Below are 27512 nucleotides of genomic sequence, written 5' to 3' on the forward strand. Positions count from 1 at the left end.
TTCGCCACACTGAGCGACGTAATTTCTCTAAACTCCCAGTTTGTGTTGTTCTGCTAGGCGAACAGCGCGAATCTGGGCAGGGTCAGTCATGGTGATGTTGTTTGGTGGGGCGGCAGTCCTGACTGGAAAGTCCCGGAGTGTAACCAGGAAGGCAAAAAGACGCAGTGAGAGATTTGCGGTGTCACAGCGCCCTCTACTGGCTGTAATGATACTGCACTCCGCGCACAGCTCCAGATTCACAGAAATGACTAGTTTCTAATAGATGGCAACGCCCTCATTCTTCTCTTCATAAAACAGCAGCTGAAGGAACCAGGAAGTGAGACGCTCAATACAATGACTCATTGCAATTATTGAATTTTTCAAATCCTGTTCCACTGCATTTCTTTGACGCTTATTGGCATCATTGGCACTGACTGATTTTTGTTCCGACCACAATTGCTATCTGAGAATTTAAATTTTAAACTGTTAAAACTTGGTTTTGTTTGACTGTTAAAAATGTGGCTTAAGAGGGATTATTTACCCTCTTAAGCCACATTATGTCAAAATGCTTAGAAGCTTATAATGCATGAAGAATAAAATTATCATGTTCACATTGTGTTTATTGGGTTATATTGCACATATCTAATTGTATAAAAGGAGGTGAATTATTTTTAACTGATCAAATTAAAGACTGAGGTGAATAATTACAATAGACTGTAATTGCTGAAAGTGTGGCCGCCTGAACACTGAAACTAACTATCTGGAAGATACTGGAGAATTCAAAGACAAACCAAATGAGAAGATGCCAAACTTGAAATGTGTTAACAGGTTTAAGAAAAAATGCAAGAATTTAAACATGTGTTCACCTATAGATGAACCTCATTCTTTCATGTTTTTATGTCATTGTTTGCAATATAGCATAATACAAAAATGGGAATTCTATTCTTCATGGCACGCATAGCTATTTCCTACAAAATGTGGCTGCAGAGGGTGAACAATCCCTCTAAAAAGTACCTAATTAAGGAAAATTAACAGCTAGTTAAAATTCTGGGATTGCAGTTGTGGTTGGAACTAAAACCAGCATAAGTGATGTTATATGACACTCCCCCCCAAGCTCCCCCAATCCCCCCAGCCCCATAGTTACTGTTGCTGTCTTGTTCAAACTTTCCTTGATGCGAGCAGCCAGGCCGCGATCTTGTTCCCACGCGGTCACGTGGCTGTGGCGCAGCCAATGACCTACATGAATACAGTTCAGCGGGTGCAGCTGGCCTGCAGCTGATTGGGTCCCCGGCACACTCATGCGCTGTGTGGGGCTCATAGCTCAGCACACGCTGTGGCTGGGCAGAGAGCTGCAGTACGGCGCGTAAATCCACTGCGTGAGATGGAGGCGTCGTCTTCGCCACTTTCATTGCGCTTTGCTCCTGCTGTGTCGCAGTCATCGCACTTCGCGGAGTGCTTGTGTGAGAGTCGGGGCTGAGGGGCAGACTGTCCCGTCTTTATGGACACACTGCCCTGACACGCGAGTGGGCAAGCTCTAGGATTTAAATTTATCACAGAGCCTAACAGTAACTGGGGTTTTGGGATGGTCCACACTGGACAGAGCAGTCGGGCGGGGTGGCGCTGGTTTTGGGATGGGCCACACTGGACAGAGCAGTTGGGCAGGGTGGCCCTGGTTTTGGGATGGTCCACACTGGACAGAACAGTCGGGCAGGGTGGCCCTGGTTTTGGGATGGTCCACACTGGACAGAGCAGTTGGGCAGGGTGGCCCTGGTTTTGGGATGGTCCACACTGGACAGAACAGTCGGGCAGGGTGGCCCTGGTCGGGGTGTGGCAGGCTCTCACCTCGCTGATATCACTGTGATGGGAGCAGAACCTTCCGGAAGAGAGAGCTTGAGAGAAGTAACCTTGGGGAAATGCGCTCCTTTTGGCTGAGGGCTTCCCAAGAGTAAAAAAAAAACATTTTGCCCCGACACCATCCGGTGTGAGACGGCACAGCATAACTAAGTTTTTGGGGAGAACTCTCTTCAAAGCGAAAGCTGTGGGTCCCTGCCAGCCTGCTGCCTACGCTGGCGTGGCGCTTTGGGTCTAAAACCTTCCCTTGGCACCGTGCGACATCGGCGAACAGGCAGAGCGTTTACACTTGTGCAGCACTTCGTACAGGTTGTTTGTTTAATATTCCTCAATCGTACGAGTGACCACACGCGACCATTCAGCGTCCGTCCCATCCTCCGTGCCGAAAAGGAGAGGTCAGCGGGGTAGCCATAGAAACCAGCTCCGGCCACAGGCCCTGGGAAGGACGCGGCAGGTGGGCCTGGTCCACGGATCCGAGCCCTCTCTGGGAAGAGAGCCTGGCCGATGCACGGCACTCTGAGAGAGCTGCCCTGTGCCCTGCGAGGACGGAGTGTAGCACAGTGGGTAGGGAACTGGGCTTGTAACCGAAAGGTCGCAGGTTCAAGAGCTATGTAGCTGGGGCGACATAGCTCAGGAGGTAAGACCGATTGTCTGGCAGTCAAAGGGTTGCCAGTTCAAACCCTGCCCTGGGCATGTCGAAATGTCCTTGAGCAAGACACCTAACCCCTTACTGCTCTGTCGAATGAGAGGCATCAATTGTAAAGCGCTTTGGATAAAAGCGCTATATAAATGCAGTCCATTTACCATTTACCATTCAATTCCCAGGTAAGGACACTGCCGTTGTACCCTTGAGCAAGGTACTTAACCGAAATTGCTTCAGTATATATCCGGCCGTATAAATGGATACAATGTAAAATGCTGTGTAAGTCGCTCTGGATAAGAGCGTCTGCTAAATGCCTGTAATGTAATGTAATGTAATGTAATGCCTGAAGGAGCCTGGAGCAAAGGCTTCGCACTGGGGACATACTCCCAGGAGGCACAGGGCTGCTTCAGCGCATTTTGGGCCGAGGCAGGAGACACACTGTGTCCCTATACCGCCGGGATGAAGCGCCCACAAGCGCATCCCCTTGAGGCGTCCATCTTGTTATCAGGGGATGCCACGGGGAGTTTTCGTTAGCTATGAAGCTAACTAGCGAAAGAACCGTAACTCGCTGAAAATATGCATTTAAACAACGCCCTGGCAGGGGTGAGAGCTGGCTGCTCTTAAAGCTAAACTCGCCAAAAAACATAAAGGAGCGAGGCAAAAGTAAGTAAAATGAGTAGATGTAAAATTCTCTGATAGAGGTCAAAGTGAAGTTCAAGAAGAAGAAGGGCGACTGATGTATTCCCGCTGCTCAGTGCCTTTCATCACCTATGCGCAGAGGTGGGCAACGAGGGCCGAGTCCGTTTCTGCTTTCCATGGCAACCACCGGCCTTAATTACTTAATTAGCCCTGACAATTATGCCAAATGACATTTTGGCCACGTTTCTCACTAATCACACGAATAACAGCCAAAGGTTGTTCTTGTGTCCCTATACTGTGATGTAATCTACAAGTGAACTAGTGTTGGTGTGTGCAGCCAATTTCGCACATTTAGCCTGAGTGGCAACATAAACCTGCACCCACACCTGCCCTCCAGGGACAGAATTGCCCGCCCCTGCCTAGGAGAATAGACGATTGACAGTGGAAATGGACATTAAAGAGAACAGTAGTTAAATTCCTGCATAAATAGGCAAACACAAGAAGACAAAGTTGTGCGATAGACAGCAGGTGGTATCCAGGTTTGTGGCAGGTGATGAATTTAATAAAATACTTTTCCTGGTTAGTTTCTTTTGGGTAATGGTTTCCACCTGGTGTTTGTTTTGGGGTCTGTGGGGGGGCAGTGGTGCCGTTTGAATCTGTCGACGGGGGGGGGGGGGGGGGGGGGGGGGGGGTTGCATTGTTATGAAATATTCCGTTGTCATTCCGTCTTAAATTACTACCGCTAGTTTTGCAATAGGGGATGAATATCGCAAGGGGGCCCCCTGGTGGCCACAGGGGCCCTAAGCAGCTGCTTAGTTCGGTTATGCCTCAGGCCGGCCCTGAGTTGAGTGTAGTTGATGCGGCTTTTCAAGCTATTTTGACTCTGACGTTAGACTGTTACATTCTCGTTGCTTTTTAAAACAGATATGTCATGGTTATTACAGATATTTATGAAATATCAATTCCTTGCAATTGAATTCAATAAGAATCTTATTATGTTCATTGGACAAGTATTTTACATCTTTTTAAATGTCGCTATTAAAATGGTGTTTTGAAACCATCTTAGGGTGTTTAATGTTAGTATTATTAATGCATTTTTCTGTTACAGTTATCAATTTATTATATTTAAATACTGTTCAGTTACTTAATTATTTATTTAATTATTTAATTCAGTTTATTTATAGCTGTAATTCTTGAATCATATTGGGTGTTTTATTGCATAGACACACATAAATGGCAAGAGGAAAAGCTCCAAGTGACTTTGAAAGAGAGTTCATTATTCAGCCACAAGGGCTGCTCTACTGGCTAGTGTTTCAATAGGCGACGTGTGCATTTAGATCTACGGGAAACACATCAGTGTGTAGGGTCAAAAACTTTCCCTGTAATCCAGCTTTTTGTCATGGATCAAAACCCATAACAACCATCCACTGGGAACCAGCCATCACATCGGTGTCGTGACCCAGCAGATTCACCCTTCCTCCATCGACTGGATTCCCTGGTGAACTGGGTGCCATCCTGCTGTTGTAAAGGGAGGCAGGTGGAATGCAAGGGCTTTTTCAGCTGAAACTGTGCAGTGATTCAAGATTCAAGATTCAAAAAACGTTATTGTCCATCACATAGTGTTAGAAAATTGTCTTAGGTTACGGGCTCAGAAACAACATAAAAACATACACGCAAAAAAGGCTCACATAAAATTACATTAAAAACACAAACAATTCCATAAATAAATAATAGTTGTGTAAAGCTGCATTAAAATGTAGTGACAGAGTAAAACTGATCAGTGTTAAATCAACTCTAACAGAGACAACACGAGTCCAATAGGGACCACATGCACTCTGTAAGAGCTCATCAGACTGTCCCGTCTTTATCAACACACTGCCCTGACACGTGAGTGGGCAAACTGTAGGATTTAAATGTATCGCAGAGCCTAACAGTAACTGGGGTTTTGGGATGGTCCACACTGGACAGAACAGTCAGGCAGGGTGGCGCTGGTTTTGGGATGGCCCACACTGGACAGAACAGTCGGGCAGGGTGGCCCTGGTTTTGGGATGGTCCACACTGGACAGAGCAGTCAGGCAGGGTGGCCCTGGTTTTGGGATGGTCCACACTGGACAGAGCAGTCGGGCAGGGTGGCGCTGGTTTTGGGATGGTCCACACTGGACAGAACAGTCGGGTGGGGTGGCCCTGGTTTTGGGATGGTCCACACTGGACAGAACAGTCGGGCAGGGTGGCGCTGGTTTTGGGATGGTCCACACTGGACAGAGCAGTCGGGCAGGGTGGCGCTGGTCGGGGTGCGGCAGGCTCTCGCCTCGCTGATATCACTGTGATGGGAGCAGAACCTTCCGGAAGAGAGAGCTTGAGAGAAGTAACCTGGGGAAACGCGCTCCTTTTGGCTGAGGGCTTCCCAAGAGTAAAAAAAAACATTTTCCCCCGATACCGTCCGGTGTGAGACGGCACAGCATAACTAAGTTTTTGGGGGAGAACTCTCTTCAAAGCGACAGCTGTGGGTCCCTGCCAGCCTGTTGCCTATGCTGCGGCTTTGGGTCTAAAACTCTCCCTAGCACCTCCCATGGCCTCAACTGTATGTAAAAGTTGTGTAAGTTGCTCTGGATAAGTCTGCTAAATGCCTGTAATGGAATGTAATGAAGAAGCAAGAAAGGCACAAGACACTTCCAAATGTAAATTTTATTCCAGAATATCTTAACACCTTCATACATGTATGCATATGTATCAGCACAACAGAAAACCGGAATAAAATTACATCATAAAAAGCTATATTTACAATATCAACAGCAGAAGTCCTGCTACTGTTTGTTTGCGTTCCTACTCTTAATTGTAGTTGAATGATGAAAGTAAGCAGCTGCTCCCCCTGTACTGCACACTACAAATGTTACATAATCAGCAGCAGGGCTAAATCAACCCAAGCAGTGCTAAATCAACTCCAGCAGTGTTAAATCAACACCAGCAGTGTTAAATCAACCCCAGCAGTGTTAAATCAACCCCAGCAGTGCTAAATCAACCCCAGCAGTGCTAAATCAACCCAAGCAGTGCTAAATCAACTCCAGCAGTGTTAAATCAACCCCAGCAGTGTTAAATCAACCCCAGTAGTGTCAAATCAACCCCAGCAGTGCTAAATCAACCTCAGCAGTGTTAAATCAACTACAATAGAGGCAACATCATACAGAAGGGGCATTATTTACAGTGATCTTTTACACCCCCCACCCCACCACCATTTGGACCCACCTCCTTATGTGCATAAATAAAACTTGGTTTTTCTTCACCGCCCAGCTACACTTGTTTTCTCTCGTACTCCATTCTCCTGTCCGTTCATGGCCTGTAGGAGTGCAGGATGGGACCCAGCCTGCAACACCTGGGCATTCACCTGCCCAGGGACTGGGGTTAAAAAATGAGCTGTTCGGCTATATCTCTGTATAGTGCATCGGATTTCAGGCTTGAAATCTATGTTTAATTATTATTTAAAAAAGGCTTAAAATTTTAAAAAATCTGACTCACAGTTGCTCAGCCAGATCTGAATTAGAATAAGAACAACACTCACACAACCCCAGAAATATGACGATCAGATATTTTAGATGAAAGCATGTTTATCCTTCAGTTCCCAGCCAAGAGGCAATATAAACAGATCAGCATAAACATAAAGGACAACAGATGAAACATGACAAATACGCGGGAAAAAAATCTGACTAAAGATCGTTTCGTTCTGTTATTACAAACATGCACATATCTCTATTACAGTGATTTGAACCAAATCTTTGAATTCCACCAAAGTAACAGGATTATCAATCAACTTCTGAGTGAGGAAATAATGAGTGTAACCTTCAAAATAAATAATTTAATTTGGTTATTGCAACATAGTAAGCATTCACATTATTATTTTATTAGATATATTTCTTTGCATAACTGTAAAATTGTTTTTTTGTATTGAGAATACCCCCCTTTAAGTAATACCAGAATGCTTAGTGTTACGTTATGCTTTATGTTAGATCATTTTGAACAAAGACGTAGAATGGGCTTTGCCAGCTATAAAGCAATATAGTTTTTGACCGTGTTTACGAACAAGCAAGCATACTGTCTGTATCGTTTTATTTTGCTCGTATTATTGTACAAGTTGAAAGTAAAACGAACAAATGACTCTGAATCTTTTATCATGCGCCATTTGGTTGTAACAAGCTTCAAGGCTCAAGTGGCTGCATTGGCTGCATTGCAGGAGTGCCACTACAATGAGAAACTTTGTTGTATTTAAGTAAACCCTCAGGCCACAGATGTACTCCGTAGTATGGCTGAATACTGATGGAATACCAGTGTTAGTTTCTGTCATTGATAAATTTGAATGATTTCTACACACTCTTCCTCTGTGGTCACACATTGTGCATCTTTCCACCAACCTCTTTGCTGAATACAGAAAACTCAGACTTCGGCTTAAATGATGGAACTTTGATGAAGGTCAATTCCGTGGTTCACGTGTTTCCAGACTGTACTCTAATGGAACTTGTAGAGTGTAGTTCCCATTTGAGTTTGCCCTGGCTTGAGTAAAAGGTGTAATAGGGTTCCTAATTTCAGACTTGCTTGTTTCCCTCCAAAGAATTCCAAAAACAATCTAGTCTTCTCAAAATACAGTATTTCTTTAAAACAAAGTAAAATGTTTCCTCTGGATTGTGTTCTTTTCAATAACAAAAGACCCAAATGAAAAAACAGAATCATTCTGATGACCACATTGTGGAGTCCTTGCGGAGCTGTTGCAGAGCTTTTGTGGTGAAAAAAATGCACAGGCTCCCAGTCATGACAAAGCATCACTGCCACCACCTCTGCTCTTACATGCGAAGGTGAAAATGGCTGACATCACTTTTGACTGCTGTATGATCAACCATTTAGTGCAATATGCAGAGTAATCAATCAAATTCAATCAATCAATCAATCAAATTGTATTTGTATAGCGTATTTTACAGCAGGTCACAATATGCTTTACAGACAACCCTGTCCTAAACCCCCACAGGAGCAAGCCTAAGGCAACAGTGGCAAGGAAAAACTCCCTGTGGCAGATGGGAAGAAACCTTGGAAGGAACCAGGCTCAAGGGGGAAACCCATCGCCCATCCATTTTACCAAATATAAACAAAACATCCAAATCCGAATTTCTTGCACAGTAATGTGCACATTATTGCAACATTTAACAATTATCATCAAACATATCATGATCAGTATATACAATAGTAATGAATTAATTCATAGGCACACACCAGCTAAAATAATGTACATGATCTTTTGGACTTCAATGTGTCCACCAATGCAAACAGTACAGTGTATTTGAGAGAAAACGAAGAACCAGGACAGCATTAACATTCAATGTGTAGTTAAATGAACCCTTAATCCAATGACTATTGTCAGAAAATCCCCAGGTCAGCAACCACCTGATAACCCCCCATTTTAACTGCTGCAGAAAGTGACTGTAACTACTGATATGCAGTGAGTGTTCCAGCACAAAATGGCTGCTGTGCACCACGCTGGTGGGGGCTACACAGGTGGGGTAACCCCCTTCACTGTAAAGCCTTCTGAGATAATGAGTTAAAGGTGCTATCAAATGCAATGCATAACAACCATCGACATTGTTCTGGGGGCTGTTTAAGTTTTGAGGGCTTCCAGCCAAAATGGGTGGCCACACCATTTGTTGGGTCGACCACTGGGAACTGATTTTTTATAATGAAATAAGCATTATTAGTTCAGCTTCTAAAAAACAGCAACATTTCCAATAATTTCTAAACTGTTCTTCGGGGACACCAGACTATCACCAGCTGTAGATGATCATAATGAAAAGGTGAAAATATTTTTGTGCGCGTGTGTGTGCATGTGTGTGTGTCTGTTTGTATTGTGTGTGCGTGTGTGTGTATTGTACGTGTGTGCGTGTAGTGTACGTGCGTGTGTGTATTGTACGTGCGTGTGTATGTGTGTGTGTGAGTGTGTGTGTATTGTATGTGTGTGCGTGTATTGTACGTGTGTGCGTGTATTGTACGTGTGTGTGTTTGTATGTGTGTGTGTGGGATCCTCTTGCTGTAGCTCTCCTCCAGCTCCTCTCCTGTAAAGACAGCAGTACAGGGTGATTAAACTCTGCTCTGGATCCAGGCTCTAGTACAGAGCTACAGGTCTGCAGGGTGGACCTGGTGAAGCTGCATAGCCTGCTCTGTCCATATCCACTTCCATCACATTCTGAAATGGCGACCTCTCATTGGATAGCACTTTACATCTGTGCTCATTGACACAGCCTCGTCTGTTACTAGCCTGCTGACTGCTGGCTAAAGAAGTTATTAGCCGTAGCTACATATCAACCCAATGTACACAATGCATTCAAAGCAATATATAGTGTCAATATATAGTGTAGGGGGTTCCCCGGTGTCCTGGCTAAATTCCAAACCTGGCTCTCTAAAACTTGCCACCTAATCATCCCTTGATTTAATAGGCTAAAAAAAAAAAGTTCTCTCCCTCTCCACCTTAGCTAATGTGTGGTAAGCGTTCTGGTGGAAAATGGGTGCCGTGCATCACCCAGGTGGGTGCAACACATTGGTGGAGGTGAGATCCCACTCATCACTGTAAACAGCACTTTGAGCGTTTGGAATGGTGCTATATAAATGGAATGATTCATTCATTCATTCATTCATTCAACATAAGATAAATCCAAACTTACGCAATATGGGTAGAATCAAATATATTGAGGCTTTATCGTCTAAAAAATTAGCTATAATGTAACCGTGGCAACTGGAGTGTGCAGACTGAGACACATTAATACAGTGGAGTAACTAACTGTGTGTTCAGAAGAGTGATGAATTTCTGTAACTGAGGGGATCTATACAGAGTAGGTCTACAGTAAAGGGACTTACTGTGCATTACGCAGTCTTTACTGAGATCTCAGGCTTTTACTGCAGGCCGGTCAGAGCCCTCAGAACCTGTGTCTGAGGCTGCAACGAGAAGCTCAGTCAGAACCCCAGTTCAGCAGAGCTCAGTGTAGTTCATATCACACACTCAGCTCATATCACACACTCAGCCTCATATCACACACTCAGACTTATATCACACACTCAGCTCATATCACACACTCAGTGTCATATCACACACTCAGCTCATATCACACACTCAGACTCATATCACACACTCAGACTCATATCACACACTCAGCTCATATCACACACTCAGACTCATATCACACACTCAGCTCATATCACACACTCAGACTAATATCACACACTCAGCTCATATCACACACTCAGGCTCATATCACACACTCAGGCTCATATCACACACTCAGCTCATTACATTATATTATTACATTATAGGCATTTAGCAGACGCTCTTATCCAGAGCGACGTACAACAAGTGCATAGGTTCATGATGTAGAGGTGCAAAAGAAACACTAGAGTGAAGTAAGGATCGTAGTGCCAGAAGTGACCACATCGATCAGGACTCCAACCCTGTAGAGTAAGCTTGTTCAGCAAGTAAGAATCCTACCAAGTACAAACTAGCACTGGAATCACACACTCAACTCATATCACACATTCAGGCACATATAACAGTAACTCCAGTAACATCAATTTCAGCCAATTAAAAACTATTTCAGAATGACAGAACTGATTAAAATATAGATAGTCAGTCAGTCAAACACACACACACACAAGGGACAACACTGCAACCCTGCAGACATGTAAACAGGAGTAATTACAGTCTAAGCCCTGGGCATTATTTGTACTTGATTATAATGACATTTATAAGCATTGAGTAAAGGAGTAAATATACTCACTGTTAGTCGTCCTGTAGCCTGGAACAGAGACACACAGAGTTAGAATCATACACACTGACTGACTGTCACTGTGAAACTATTAAACTCTATGAAATGTTTCAGTGTGCCAGCTTTATTATGTGACTGCACTGGTGTCTGTCAGAGTTAAAGTGTGTCAGTGGGTCTGTGTCTGTAACTCAGTGTGTCAGTATCTCTGTGGTCAGTGACTCTCACCTGAGCTTCTCTTCTTCCAAATGAGGACACCGATGACGGCGAGGATGAGGATGAGAGCGCCCACCACACAGCCGATGATGATGCCCATGGGGGGGCTGCTGCCGTCTGGATTGAAGCAGAGTGCTACAGTCAGTGGGAATCACATTAAACACACACACACACACTAACACACACACACATACATACACACACACACACATACATACACACACACACACACACACACACACACCACACACATGTACACACACACACACACACGGTTTGTCATCATGTCTCTCTCTCTCTCCCTCCCTCTCTCTCTCTCTCCACCTCTCTCACTCACTCTTGATTGACAGAACGATGTCCTGTTCCAGGCTCTTGTGCTGTACAATACAGGTGTACTCTTGGCCCTTCCAGTCCTCAGGCTTAACTCTCAGGTGAGATCTGGTCTGGAATGTTCCGTCCCCGTTGGGCACCGTCTCCCCCAGCTCCACGTCCTCATCCAGGTCCTTTCCATCTTTCTGCCAGGTTACCATGATGCCGCGGGGGTAGAATCCGGTCACATGACAGGTAACGACAGGAGAAGAGGGGTCCTTCTGCAGCAGAGAGACCTCAGGAGCAACTGAGAGAGACGGGGGGGGGGGGGGGGGGGGGATAGAGAGAAAAGAGGAAAGGGAGAGAGAGGGGAGAAAGGGGTACAGGGACAAAGAGGCAAATGAAATGTTTGATGCAGTTTAAATTATTAGTACTAAATTAGTACTAAATTATACTAAATATAATTTCCTATGCTAAAAAAAATGATATTACAGAAAGGACCAGAAACTCATTCAGAAGGAGCTCAAAATGCATTTTAATTCATGCAGCTCATTACGTGTGGAAGCAATGCATATTTTCAGTATTTTAGTTTTAATTAATTAAATTGTTTTAGCAGTTTTACTAAGCTAAGACCCCTGCAGGTTATGTCTGGACTAAAGCAGGACTCTGTTAGACTACTGCTTTTGTTCTTTTTGGCCTGAATCCTTGGACTGTTATTGTTTCTTATATAAAAGTATTTGTGCATTTCGTAAAAAATAAATTATTTTTATCTTTGAACTCATGTTTGGTCTTGCAGTATCTTATATGCTCATTGTAAAATGAGTCAACGTTTCAGGACTTAACGTGTTCAGTACTTACTACTGCTGTTAGACAGCATGTGTTCAGTACATTACTACTGCTGTTAGACATCGTGTTCAGTACTTACTACTGCTGTTAGACAGCATGTGTTCAGTACATTACTACTGCTGTTAGACAGCATGTGTTCAGTACATTACTACTGCTGTTAGACAGCATGTGTTCAGTACATTACTACTGCTGTTAGACAGCATGTGTTCAGTACAATACTACTGCTGTTAGACAGCATTTGTTCAGTACATCACTACTGCTGTTAGACAGCATGTGTTCAGTAAATTACTACTGCTGTTAGATATCATGTGTTCAGTACATTACTACTGCTGTTAGACAACATGTGTTCAGTACTTACTACTGCTGTTAGACAGCATGTGTTTAGTACATTACTACTGCTGTTAGACATCATGTGTTCAGTACATTACTACTGCTGTTAGACAACATGTGTTCAGTACATTACTACTGCTGTTAGACAGCATGTGTTCAGTACATTACTGCTGCTGTTAGACAGCCTGTGTTCAGTACATTACTACTGCTGTTAGACAGCATGTGTTCAGTACAATACTACTGCTGCTAGACATCATGTGCTCAGTACATTACTACTGCTGTTAGACAGCATGTGTTCAGTACAATACTACTGCTGCTAGACATCATGTGCTCAGTACATTACTACTGCTGTTAGACAGCATGTGTTCAGTACATTACTACTGCTGTTAGACATCGTGTTCAGTACATTACTACTGCTGTTAGACAGCATGTGTTCAGTACATTACTACTGCTGTTAGACAGCATGTGTTCAGTACATTACTAATGCTGTTAGACAGCATGTGTTTGCACAGACTGTGCTTTTATATGACTATTTCTAAACAGATTTTAATTTACTTTCCCGAAGAAAATGTTTTTGAACCTTAAAGAACAGGTAACAGATATTATTTGCTTTACTCAGCCGGTTGAAGTAAAGCTGTACCATGTGACCTGTGTGCAGAGAATGCGTTCCTGCTGCCACTGAGCCTCCCAGGCTAGAGCTGCATAAGAGTTTAACATGATGGGAGAGCAGCAGAGTTGTGCTCTCAGTGCTGCTGTACCTGTCCTCTCCAGAGCGCTCCTCCCGTAGCTCACGTACTTCTGCAGCCACGCAATGCACTCCTGGGTCAGGTACTGCTTCCTGTGCTCAAGCTGAGCTGGGTCATTATTCCATTTCTGTACAGTGATAAACGCCTGTGGAGTAGGTCCAATGTAACGCAGGTTTTTCAGGTCCAAATTAATGAAGTCTTCCCCGTCGTATCCAAACTGCTTGAACCCTCCTGTGGCCCCGGTCTCATCATCCCACTCACAGCCGTACATGACCTGGTAAGTGCGCACACCTGGAGAGAGAAAACATACACTGTCAATATGCGCAACTAATGCACACACACACACACGTACACGCTGTCACTCCACACACAAATACACACACACATACACACTGTCACTGCGTACATCTAATACACACACACACTGTCACTGCACACATCTAATACACACACACACACTGTCACTGCATACATCACACACATACACACTGTCACTGCATACATCTAATACACACACACACACACACACTGTCACTGCACACATCTAATACACACCCACACACACATCACACACAGCAGTCTGATTCCCTCTACAAACGGATTATACAATTATACACGATTGTAGAGAGGGAGAAAGACACAGAGAGAGTGAGGAAGAGAGAGAGAGGGAGGGATGGGAGTGCAGGCAGGAGTTAATCTCCTCAATAAATTCTCTACAGAATGTGCTGTTCTAGCAACATGTATCCAGGTGTATGTGTGTGTGTGTGTGTGTGTGTTCCAAAGGGCCCAAACTGAACTTCATGGAGAAAGCTAATGCAGCTTATCAGTCTGTCCCAACAATATTCAGTTCTCTCTCTTTCCTCCGAACCACAGTAAAGATAAAGATGCCCCCTCCTTCCACCTTACACTTGTGACTGCAATAGAATCACCATGAATAATCAATCAATCAATCAATCAATCAATCAGACTGAATGTCAATCACTGTAGAACAACAAAAGTAAAAGTAGTTTGATTAAATGATAACAGGGAAAGTAAGCAAAGCAATTCTGCTGTTGTTTTAGAAATTCTCAGACTATTATTTGCAGATTCAATCTATCTAAGAAAAGTTCATTAAAGCAGAACTGAATATTCCTGAGAGCAGATTTGTGGTTTGTGTAAAGACCACCAGTATCTATCTGATCCTCACAACATTAATCACAAACTGGATTCTGCTGCAACAGAACAGTGCAACTCATATCTCACTACAGCTGCTGGGAACCAATGAGCCGCCTTAAACATTCTGCCAAAAGCACGACATGCCCCTCTCTCCCACAGACATGCTTCTCTCTCCCCAGGACACCCCCCTCTCTCCCCAGGACACGCCCCTCTCTCCCACAGACACCCCCCTCTCTCCCCAGGACATGCCCCTCTCTCCATGGGACACGACCCTCTCTCCATGGGACACGACCCTTTCTCCCCAGGGCACGACCCTCTCTCCCCAGAACACGCTCCCCTCTGCCCAGGACACGCTCCTCTCTCCCCAGAACACGCCCCTATCTCCCACAGACACACCCCTCTCCCTCCAGGACACTAGGGATGTACATTCTGTCTAATTTTGATATTTGAATATTCTTAAGGGTTAATGAACAGATATTTGTTTAACCATGAAAATAGTTTAATTAGACTTTGGACAAAACAAATGTCTCTCAAGTTGAAAACTAATTTTCCCCCTGCAATTACAGTTTCCTCCACTAGGTGGAGAACCTATTTTGGGGGTTCAGGCCTGTTGTTTTGCCCAATTTTCTTTCCATTGTATAGCGTCTGTGACCGTGTCTGTGTAAAATCTGTGGACTAACTTGCTGATTTCCCAAATACTTGTATCAATTTCAGAAGTTTAATATGAAGAAATAATGCAGCCTCGGAATAGAAAATGTAAATCAAAGGCTTTATTGAATGTCAATATTAACATCTTATTATAGTCAACGTGTAGCCTACTTGCCACTCATAACATACATAAACATAGGCTACGTAACTGGCGCTTAAATTCTAAAATTATATATTTTTTTAATATCAGTGTCTCAATGAGTTGTAGGCCTCCTTTAGCAAAAAAGTGGGTAGATCATGCTATCTATCACTTAAAAGCCAAACAGAAATGTCTTCCAAAACAAAAACACTAGTCTTAGCCTTTTATACTGAAGGCCGGTTTCACTTATCTTTTACATAAGTAAAGGAAGATGTAGCAGCCAGTAACATAGCTGGCTTCACGTAAACAAAACAAAGTCACTCATCGGCTTATTGTAAACCAAGCAGTCACTATGGAGAGCTATGGAATGCACTCTTTTTTAGGGCAGTCACCCGATTACCGGTAGCCCACCGGTAGTAAAGTTAGCAGTCACAAGTTTTTCCTTTACACTCTGTTTTACCACTGGATCGAGGAAACTGAGATGTTTATGCCTGGGGTCAACAGCAGTGGCAAGCAGTGCTAAACTTCCTGCTCTCTCTGAATCAGCTGGGGCCATCCGTCTACGAAGTGACTCTGCCAGTGTGGTTTTAAACTTTGTCCCTTGGACAGATTCCCCGTCTTCTGTGTTCAGGTGCTTATGTAGGAGAGTGCTGGTTACAGGACAGACCATGGATATGCAGACGTTGGACTCGCTGCACAAAGCAGTGGTGGCACATTTAAGTGTATGCAGGACAAGCAGCATGTCTTCCATGGTCTGCCAGTTGTCATCAGTTAGATCCAGCGTTCTGGCCTCCGTTAATTTGGTCACATTCCTGTCAGACAGGGTAGCAGAGACGGCCCGCTGTTGCTTGTGCATGCATTCAAACATTTCACACACGGAATTCCAATGGGTTCGGCAACACTGTGCTCAGGTAGATTTTGCTGTCGCAGTTTCCCTTTCAGTGCATTAGTAGCTACACTGCTATGATGGAAGCGTCTTACTAATCTGCTGCAAGCTCCCACCAGACGACTCATACTAGCGGCCTTGAATCCGTCAATAATAGTGAGCTGGAGAGTGTGGGCGAAACATGGCACAGACTCCCACTCCAACGAACCATTTGCTCAAACCATATTACTGGCATTGTCGTGAACACATGCTATTACATTGTTTTGCAAGCCCCATGCATCAGTGGCTGTTGTGAGCAGTAGCAGTGACAGGAATCAAATTGTGGGTAGGCCACGATCATTTGTGGGTGGGCCAAATTATTTAAGATAGAGATAGTGTCACATTAATTTAGTTAAGGACAATATGCTGGTAAAAGTAGGCTTAATTGTAATAACGTCATTTTTATAAACGAGTGCTCAGAGACATGCTTTGTCATTGTAATTCAATTTGTCATTGAGGCTGAATGAGCTGTATGACCTGTCAAAAAAACACGAACTATTTCGAGATGAGAATAACCGTACAGACCAGCACCAGCATAATGTCACTAATCAAAAACCCAAATGTAATCAATATCATTGTTTTTATTGCAACACAAAATAATAATATGTAAAAGTTGAGCGATAGAGACAGCGATTTAGTTAAGCACTCTCCATTTAGCAACAATCGGATGCACCGGATCTCCTATAAAACACAACGCTATCACCTGCTAGAGAGGATGGGAAGCGTAGTCAGTAAAATTACCAACGGATCGTGTTTGCACATGAATTTAAAGATCTCGAGGAAATTGCCCGTATTATGTGCATCTTCGCCCTCCGGATGTCCACGAAGTGCAATGTTCTGTCTAGCACAAAGCGTTACGATATCGAGCACCACTTTAATATGGTCTCGGTTTCTTTCGATCAGTCTAGAGTTCATTGCCTCTGGATTTAATTGATGCACCACGGTACCATGGTCTGACTGGGATTGACGGAACCCGTCGTATTTACAATGGGCGCTAGCATGGGTTTTACTGCTCTGGTGCCTGCGGCATGCCTGCTGAACGTGCTTCCATATGGCGTCAATTTAATGCCAATAATCAGCGTGAGCAGATATTCACTGCACGAGTAAAACAAGCAGCCGCGTGCGCAGATATTCACTGCGCGAGTAAAACAAGCAGCCACGCGCAGATATTCACTGCGCGAGTAAAACAAGCAGCCACGCGCGCAGATATTCACTGCGCGAGTAAAACAAGCAGCCACGCGCGCAGATATTCACTGCGCGAGCACAAAACCACTTTCACATGTACAAATTTCAACACCGAGAGTAAAACAATGAGCTGCGCGCGAGGTGGTTCTACTCGCTCGCAAAATATTTCTCCTCCCTCGCGAAGAGCCACTTTCTCCTCGCGCGGAGCAGAATTGATTTTTGTCAGTGTGCACCCTACGCACCTATGTCCTAACATTATTCATAGATTACAGCTCTGCCTTTAACACTACCTTACTTGGATTTATGATAAGATTAGGGGGCCTGGTTTTGAACAGTGCCTTTGCCTTTGGATTTTAGCCTTTTTAACCAATAGGAAACAAGTTGTTAAAATCAACAGTATGCTCTCAAAACCCAGGTTCCTCTGTACTGGAGCACTCAGGGCTGTGTGTTGTCACCACAGCTTGACTCACTGTACACTAATGACTGTGTATCACACTCAGACACTGTGAAAATTTATATATATAAATTAATATAAACCGCTGATGATACAACAGTAGTTGGTTTGATTAGTAAAGGGGACGAATCGGTTTACAGAAGGGAACCTGAACCACTTGTGAGGTGGAGCTCTGTTAACTATTTTAACCTCAGTATTATGGAAACTAAATAAATGGTAGTTGATTTTAGAAGTAAGAAAGAACTCTCACCACTTGTTATTGAGTGCTAAACTGTGGAGAGGGTGGGCTCAGTGAAGTTTTTAGGCACTATAATTTGCAATTCACTGAAATGGGAGGAGAGCACCAACTCCATTATATTAAAATCCCATCAAAGTCTTTATTTTATGAGAGTTGAGGAAGTCTGGGGTATCCAAGGAGGCAGTGGCGGGCCGTGTATTTTACACCTAGGCCTTCAGTGCTATCCTCCTGCAATTAAACCGCCTTTGAATAAGCTCACCATGACACTAGGGCTATAGGCTATTGTCATTCGACGGAACCACTCCATATTCACAGTGACAGTAACCTTTATCGAGTGGAATAAAGTGATTTAACACGAAGCTCAACCCCTATGAGAGTTACAATACCCTAACTGCAGAGACCTGAATACATTGTGACTGAAACCATCAAGGAGGTACCACTATTACGCAGTATGACAGGATGCTGCATCACAAATAAACATTGCATACCAAAGAAACAAGTGGTGTGCAAAACTTTCCTTTATACCAATCATTGATCTCAAACTGTTTTAATTAATTTTCAGTGATTAACAAGCATGCAAACGATCTGACTGATCAATTGGAAAGTGACACAGCTTCTTCGCTTTGTGTTAGGGAGATTAAATGGTAAATGTGATTTGGAAAAATCAATTTTAATTACTAAGCAGTGGCAGAAACTTCCCCTGATTTTCCTTGAGTATCAATACAATTAATCCACGCGGTAGATAACAGACTGGTGTATCTTGTTTGTTAAGTGTAGACTACTTGGTGATTAAAACAAATTTTTAACGGATGAATTGAATTTATGATTTAATCCCCCTAACACGGTATGAAGACGCTGAGTGTTAGGCTACTTGCCATTTGATTAGTCCAATCGTTGGCACACTTGATAATACAAGAAAATTAATGAAAACAGGTTGACATCAATGATTAGTTTTAAGGAAAGTTTTGCGCCCCACCAATTTTCAGCTCACCATTCGCCGGTAAGTTGTAAGGATCACTGTCGAGTCCAACTGCCTTTAATTTCGTTTTGATAATCGTTTGTTTTCTCCCGGTTTCGCAGTTTTCCCTAGCCATGTTGCAGCAGCATGTTTTGCCACTCAGTCCGACTGAGGGGTTCGTATTCCGGTGGGAAAGTGATGTCAGCGCATACCCTCTAACTGGCCCTTCGGTCACACCATTCGAAAATGATAACGTACGCGGCTAGGCAACCTAATTAGAAGGCCATCTAGAAGGCTCCAGCGTGTCAAAGAATACGCCCAACATCGCAAACTCGAAATATGATTGGTTAAAGAATATGACAATCAACAAAATCGTCCCCCATTTGCTTCAACAGCAGAGGGGATTCACTCGATATTCTGAAGGCCTCAGGGTTGATTTTTCACCCGGAGACAGCACAGGTGGAAAATCTGATTGGATAAAAGCTCTAAATTATATGAGCTGCACTGGAAGCAGCGCAACTGAGGGAGAGAGTAGCAATGAAAGGCGTTAATAGACTGATGGGAACGACCTCTGTAAAATACATATAGCATTAATGAAAATATATATAAAATTCTAAAAATATAATTTTCTGATTCTGACAGCTATAATTTTCTGATTCTAGGCCAGCAGAGAAGGCCTTGCTGGCCCTGACGGCCCACCACTGCAAGGAGGTGATGCTACACTTTTATGGGGCAGTCGTCGAAAGTGTCTCCGTCTGGTACGGCTACACAACAGCACAGGAAAGGAAGCAGCTTGGAAGTGTGGTGTGCATGGCGTCTAAAATCACTGGACTAGATCTCCCCTCAGTTGTATATATCATCACAGCAGATTGCTTTAGAAAGCTCATAAAATTCAAACTGATACCTCTCACCCTGCAAACCACCTCTTCAAGCCCCTCCCTTCTAAACGCACTGTGCACTTTTCTAAATCTGATTAGATTTTGTTTTGTTAAATTGGATTTTACTGGACATTATTATTATTATTATTATTATTATTAATAAACCTTTGTCATTTATTTCTCATTTAAATTTAAACATTTTATTTTGGGATAATCTTCACTGCCTTACCTCTTGTTTATCTAATAGCACACATCCTCTAGCCATACAGTAACCTCAACAAAGTTTGTTCCAGCATCAGATAGGCAAAAACGCACTGTGCACTTTTTAAAGTTTGATTAGATTTTGTTTTGTTTCATAGGATATTATTATTATTATTATTATTATTATTATTATTATTATTATTATTATTATTAATAATAATAATAATAAACTTGTCATTTATTTCTCATTTAAATTTAAAAATTTTATTCTGGGATAATCTTCACTGCCCTACCTCTCGTTAATCTAATAGCACACATCCTCTAGCCATACAGTTTTTAACCTCAAAAAAGATTGTCCTACCATCAAACAAATAGGCAGACAAACTGCGCACTTAATTTGATTTTACTTTATTTTCTTTATTTTATTTAATTGGATTTTATTGGACATTTTTATTATTATTATAACTGTTTAATTTTATCGTTTATTTTTTTTTTTTTTTTTCATTCTCTGGTAATCTTGCGACTACATTGATTATTACGCGATTGAGTGTATTGTATGTGAATCATGTGATTGTGTTTGTCTTCCTTTTTGAGCTGCACTGAGACAAATGCCCTCTCAGTTTTTATTGATATGACAAGTATCTTGATCTTGAGTTTGTTGTTGCAACTCTGTACACCAGCTGTTTTAGAACCCAGATGAAATCAAGTTAGCTTGTATTTAAGTTACACAAATGATTGAGTTGATGTCAGTGAAGATCACTATGTTGATTTCCAGTGGGAAATAGGGAATAATAATAATAGCAGAATTGATATGATACTCTGGTATTTACTAAACTTTAACTGACTAAATCAGCTCTACATCAGCCATATTTCAGACACATCCAGAGGACAGAACAGAGACTCTGCACCAGGGCCCAGGGAATGATGGAGTGATCCAGCTGAACAGTAAGTTTACTGCAGGATACCGAACACAGAAATGGAAGAGTGAGGCTGGATTGTTTGATGCTGTGTTTCTGTGTTCCTGAGAGCAACACTGATGTTTTCCACCAGAACCGGGCTGACTGAACAAGTGACATAAGCGTCTGCTTACAGCCCTGTGACCACCAGGGGGCCCTCTAATATATTATTAATGGGTTGGAAACCCAAAACTCAAACCATGTTTAGGGCCCCTCAAAGGCTAGGTACAGCACAGTTCTCTACTACTGTCCATTGCTCTGGATAAGAGCACCTGCCAGATGATTGCTTTCAGTGTAATATAATGAACCAATCACAAGATTTGCCCTCTAAGGTAAAACTAAACGATTGGTTCAAATCACTCTCAGTACAATGCATATCAATAGAAAACTCCTGAAAACATTTTTTATATTACAAGGAGCCAGATGACATCACAGCTATAAATGCTACTTTCACCTAAGTAGCTGGTAAAAAAACTTCCCTTTCACTTACCAGCTGCTGAATATCATTCATTTTCAATTTCACTTTCTGTGGGATCTATAATGTTAATTAAAGTGTACTAAAGTGGAAATTCTGAGTGTGTGTGTGTGTGTGTATGTTTACATGTGAGTTCACTCACCCTGAGTATGGTTGAAACGCTCCATTGCAATTCCAATATTGTCTTTGAAGTTCTGCTGATGACCCATGCTAATCTTACTCATTTCATCCCAGTAACCTGCTCCCAAATTCTCCTGTATCCACTCAGTCTTGGGGATTGTCCTCCTCATGTTGCTGTCGTAGTATGTAATCTGCTCATCATCCACCAGACCCACAGCAATGAACTCTGGGAAATCAATACCAGCTGTGACACCAGTGTAGAAGTACTTCAGAGAGTGAGAGGCTGTGGACACAAACACATTTGTCAGAACTGCAGGAATTACAGCTCAACAATGTTCAGTACATAAACGCACACACCGCATACACAATTAGTCTACACATGCCAAATACACACACTTACTTAATTAGAAATTATAGATCAACATTAATGTATTAATGTAATGATGTAATGTAATTAATGTACAGTACATTAATAGCGTATGCAAAGTGCATGACTGTCAATTTCTCTTTCTCTCTTTCTCTCTAAACAACTATTTAGAGATGTTATACAGGACCACTTCTAGATTACAGAAATCAAATTTAAAAGATTAAAGCAGTGAAAACAACTCTCAATCAAATATATCTCAGATAGGGTCTACTGAATCAGACATAAAGGAAAGGGAATCAGAAATATTTCTCAGACAATATAACAATACTCAGGTTTTTTAAAATCCAAAGACATGCAAGTTAGGCTCCTTGGAGGAGTGTTAACAGGGCTGCTGTAAATGACCGTGTGTGCTCAGTCAACCTACCCTGTCTATAGAAGGGTTAATGAATAAATAAAAAACTTCTCCTGCTCACACTACATTTGTTCACAGGCTCATCAGATTACATCTCCTGAATCTCAAAACCAGAGTGCCAGAGAGGCTAAAAGCACCAGCAGCTCCACAGCCCACACCATCACTGCTCTGCACAAACACCTCAAACGAACCAGTTCCTCACCACTGCTGCCACTGTCTACAGCTTTGTGAGACTGTAGAGCACACAATAATCTGATTGGCTGACAGAGTTTTCTCACGACCAATAGGAGAGGAAGCATCATAAGCCTCTGGGTAGATCGAAGATGAGAAGGTTGAGTCAGGAAACTGAAAGTAAGAGGTCCCCCCAGGCAAGGGGACCAGCATACGGCTCCAGAGTCGGCTGTCCTGCACAGGGCCGCACATACGGAAGGGGGGGGCAACTGGGACATTTTGGGCCCAGTATATGGGGTGTATCTGTTTTTAATTTGTTACAAAATATATGGGGGGGTTCCCAATATATTTTATATTATATTTATATTTTGTCCCGGGCCTGAGAATTCATAGCTACTGCGATGGGCTAACGAACTGTGCCACACCTCTCCCCAAACATTAAGTACTCAAAAACACAATTATTACTATTTTTCAGCCTCCTTCTTCACACAAAATGAAACTAGAATATTTCAGGCCCTGTATCTCAGACCTCACTGTCTCTCTCTCCCTCTCATTTCCAAACTCCCGGTTGTAGGGTCTGCAGTGACCCCCTGGTGTAGCAGTGTACCCCACATCACTGAGTAGGGACCACATTAGACTTTCTGTTTGCGACAAGCAAGAAAACTACAGAACAAGCTGTGGAGCCAATCAGCAGCTCTGTGTCTGAGGTGCGTCTCAAAACTGCGCTGTCATGAGCTGACCGTTCTTTCCTCTCAGTGAAACAGGCAAAACCCCCAGAAACAAGCACATCCACACAGTACAACAGACAACCCCCCCAAATACAAGTACATCCTTTCAGTAAAACTAACGAAACCCCCAAAAACAAGCACATCCACTCAGTAAACCATACAAAAAACCCCAGCCTAAAAACTAGCACATGTACACAGACTCACAAGAACATGCACAGACAATGCAGCAATCCATCACAACCCACAAAATGAACCAACCAAGAGCACACAGGTACAGTCAGAACACAAGGGTCAGGAGGGAGGGTGGGACAGGGAAGTAAACAACCCCCTATAAAACACAGTCGCACACACACACTTCCATTTCTAGAAACAGATAACAAAAGACAACAAAAAACAGGTATTGTAATTCTAACGAGTATGAAGCCCCTGAGGTGACAGAGAGATACCCCAAATGAGCCGGAATTAGCGCATATTATGCACTTAACCAAAATGCGCGAAATAACTGGCTTGAATTTCACGGGCAGATGGCGCCCTCTTGTGGCAGAATACTGCAAAAGGCACGGACAGGCTGTCTTGCCTACAGTATCACATGAGCACTACAATAACACTCCGTGATACTGAGCTTTACTATATTAACTTTTTCCTCACCTTATAAGTGATTATTAGGCCAAAACAGTATGATTGATTATTAGACCGAATATAAAAACAACGCATTAAACTTTCAGTATAAAACCAGGGGGAGCCCATCTGCTGCTGGCTGGCACCGGTTACATTGGAGAAGGCAAATTACATAATTAATAAGCAGCACTACGAAATTAGCAACGCAAAAATGCCAATGAATCCGGGCGAGGATGACTCTGGTCGTACGGGGAGACGGGCTGGCAGGCCAGAGGGTGGCACTGCCAGGCAGGGGGACAGGATCCGACCCAGCAGAGCTGACCCAGCAGAGCCGACCCAGCGGAGCTGACCCAGCGGGCAGGGAGATCAGCCAGTCCTGTGGCTCCCGCTTCGGGCTGGTGCCAGGAGCAAGGGGAAGAGGAGAACCGCTGCTCTTTTCAAACCGCTGATCTTTATGCGAGGACGCTGATCTTTGGCGGTAAATAAAATGGCACCATTGCGGCACTTGGCACTAAACATCCAGTAGCTACAATCTTTCATTTATTTGCTTCTTCATAGGCTATCAACAGGGAAAGATATTAAAATAGCCTGAGAGTCAAATAAACCCGAGGAAAATACTGAAGAGATTCAAACATCTCGGTACCTACTGGGTATGAAGTTGCGCAGATTCAAAACAAACATGTTTCTTTGGCTGAACTTTTTAAAAGTCATTTTTTAAAATGCTACTTGCATTATATCATTGACAAGCTCCAATACGATGTAGGTCTAGCTAATAATTAAACGCTATCATTACACTAAGAAACGTAAGAGGACAATGATAATAACAATAATAATAATAAAAAATATTGTTATTAATAATAATATTTATATTATTGATATTGTTCATGATATTACTATTATTGACAGATTAATTTTGATATTTTTTCAAGATTGACAGACAGGCGAAGGTTATCGACTTAAATCAGTGGTTCCCAAACTCGGTCCTGGGGGCCCCTTTTGTCTGCTGGTTTTCATTCCAACCACAACTGCAATCCCAAAATTTTAACAAGCTGTACATTTTAATTAATTAGGTGCTTTTAGAGTGTAGAGGGGTTATTTACTCTCGTCAGCCACATTACGCCAGAAATAGCTATGCAAGCCAGGAAGAATAAAATTAACATGTTCATATTGCGCTTATTGTCATATATCGCAAGCATTAAAAAAAAAAAAAAAAAAGAGGCAGCCTAAATTATTTTCAACGGATCAAATTAAAGACTGAGGTGAATCAATAGGCTGGCGCGTGTTTTTAAAGAATAGGCTAAAAGTTGTCTCTTAATCCGAATTTCGTGTTTTGAAGGGCACAATTTTATCAGATTTCTTAAACTGACCCCGAAATACAGCCACAAAATAGTCAGTTTCACAAAACAGGCGCGTTCTCCGGCTGCTTTTACTGCGTTGAGCGAAAACTGACCGGGTTTCTACGGACCTGTTCCTGCGTGGCTCGTGAAGTGCGACACTGGTGAATAACTGTTAAAACTACAATATTACAAAATGAAAGCAAAGGAAATAAATTTTTAAGTAAATAATTTCCTCTGGACGAATATATTTATTGGTTTGTTACCTCAAAATAGCCTAAACGGAAATCAAAAAAATTGTATTTCGACAAAAAACCCTTTCTTCACAAAATACATTGAAAATCATCTCCTAAACTCAGTCTTACCTGCGGAAGCCGCGTGGATGCCACATAGCATCAGCGTCAGGAGAACCAGCTTGTTCATTTTGCCAAAAACCGTCGGAATTTTAATAAAATTGTAGCGGTAGAAGGACACTTCAGCACTCCTGGTCTGGTTACCGCCCTGTGGTGTCCAACATCTCCGTAAATTATTTGCGCTGGGAATAAAATGGTTGGCTGAAGGAGTCGCTTTCGACCAATATTAAAAAAAGGAGAGAGCAACCGTACGAAACTGAAAGTAAAGCACTCTGATGTGCGAACTTGTGACTGACGGTAACGTACCATGTAGCTCATTAGACAACTTATATCATCGGCGTTGAACGCCATGGAATAATAAATAAATAAATAAATAAATGTTGTTATTATTATTGTTGTTGTTGTCATTACTGTTGTTATTGCTGTAGTGAAAACTAAATGCATAAAATCAAAACCACAGACAGTTAACAGACATTCTATAAAAGCCATGTTTCCCCACCTGAGAGTGACACGTCTTTACAGGGCTTGTGCACTTTAATTATGTTCTAATTTTCACACGTCAATCTGAAGGTGCTTCTGGTGGAAGAAAAGGGCAACACAACAAAAATAAATGCAAAATGAGTCAGAAGCAAAGCTGGTGAAAGTTGAGTTTGATTGTGCATTAGGAGGCAAAACAACACAAACTGAAATAAAATATGAAGGCATAAAAAAACTGTAGAAATAAATTACTTCAACCCTAAAGTCAATTTAAGACTATCAAAAGCTGATTTAAAAAAGCCTGTGTGTTTAAAAGACATGAGTAATAATTGATTCACAGGGGGATTAATGAAATCAGTGTTTAAAATGACTACTGAAGCAACCCAGCCCATGAGAAGCCATGACTGTTCTTGACATGTGGCAGTTTCTGAAAAGTAACCAAAGGCCATTGTAAGGGGAGTTTTGGGCATTGAAATAGGAGTCTGAGTCTGGAGTTGGTCTAGAGGAGACACTGCTGTGGATGACCCTGAGAGCATCAGTGCCCTGTAAGGTCAACCTCATCATCCTGAGCACAGGTGTCAAAGGTCAGGGGTCATAGAGGGACATGTGTTACGTGAGTGGAGACGAGGACACCGAAGCTGAGTGAGTTTCACTTCAGAGCGTCGTCCTCAGAGTCGGTCAGCAATAATGCGCTTGGGTCCCCCCCCCCACCGTCTCAAACGACACGGCGCCCAAACAGCGTCCTGTCAGGGAAGCGTGGCGGGACAGAGGACATCTGAGGATGAGACAAGATCCAAAAGCTGCTTGTGGAAAATAAGGGTGAACACGCACCGATTACCTCACCATGCATCGATTACCTTACAACATGCGCAAATGAAGACATTTGTAACACACACACACAAACACACACAGACACACATACATAAACACACAGACACACACAAATACAAACACACTCACACAGACACACATACATAAACACACACACACAAATACAAACACACACACACACACACACAGATAAAGAATGCAAGACCAAATGCAGGAAATGCCTTCAGAATAATAACGCATAAAAATATGGGTTCAGGAAAGTACCTGATGTGAATACACACACACACACAAACACACATGCGCACATACACACACGGTGATGTTACTCAGGTAGACTCCACCCATACCGGTCCTATCGCTTGGAGCGGCCATTTTGTGTCAGCCCTCGAGTGATGAGATGGCAGACACACTGACACAGTCGCTGCACCATACACAAGTACATCTGCTCCTGTTATGTGTCAACCCCTTCTGCTGAGTTCTGACATGCTATCATTTCAGCAGGAATTTTCCATTCCTTAATTATTCTTAAAGTATAGAAATATGATT

General features: G+C 42.8%; 2 protein-coding genes across 8 annotated transcripts in view; both read right to left on the reverse strand.

Annotated features, from left to right (window-relative positions):
• The window catches only part of LOC118232969 (major histocompatibility complex class I-related gene protein-like), a 76101-nt gene that overhangs the window by 20768 nt on the left and 27821 nt on the right, over positions 1-27512 (reverse strand). Inside the window, exon 1 of one of the 2 annotated variants that reach the window (XM_035428255.1) lies at positions 25671-25817. The exons of the other annotated variant lie outside the window; for it this stretch is intronic. Coding sequence (XP_035284146.1) covers positions 25671-25728 — 58 coding nt within the window. The 5' untranslated portion in view covers positions 25729-25817. Of the gene's footprint in view, positions 1-25670; positions 25818-27512 lie in introns of those variants that run through there. 2 annotated transcript variants of the gene reach the window in all.
• The window catches only part of LOC118232966 (BOLA class I histocompatibility antigen, alpha chain BL3-7-like), a 115583-nt gene continuing 98070 nt past the window's right edge, over positions 10000-27512 (reverse strand). For 5 of the 6 annotated variants that reach the window (XM_035428249.1, XM_035428248.1, XM_035428245.1 and 2 more), the window contains exons 6-8: positions 11125-11229; positions 10912-10929; positions 10000-10075 (exon numbers count right to left, since the gene is read on the reverse strand). In XM_035428249.1, the coding sequence (XP_035284140.1) occupies positions 10026-10075; positions 10912-10929; positions 11125-11229 (173 nt within the window). In that variant the 3' untranslated portion in view covers positions 10000-10025. Of the gene's footprint in view, positions 10076-10911; positions 10930-11124; positions 11230-11449; positions 11729-27512 lie in introns of all 6 variants that reach the window. The other variant, XM_035428250.1, reaches the window with a different exon arrangement.

This window comes from Anguilla anguilla, chromosome 8 (assembly GCF_013347855.1).
Source record: "Anguilla anguilla isolate fAngAng1 chromosome 8, fAngAng1.pri, whole genome shotgun sequence".
Taxonomy (NCBI): Eukaryota; Metazoa; Chordata; class Actinopteri; order Anguilliformes; family Anguillidae; genus Anguilla; species Anguilla anguilla.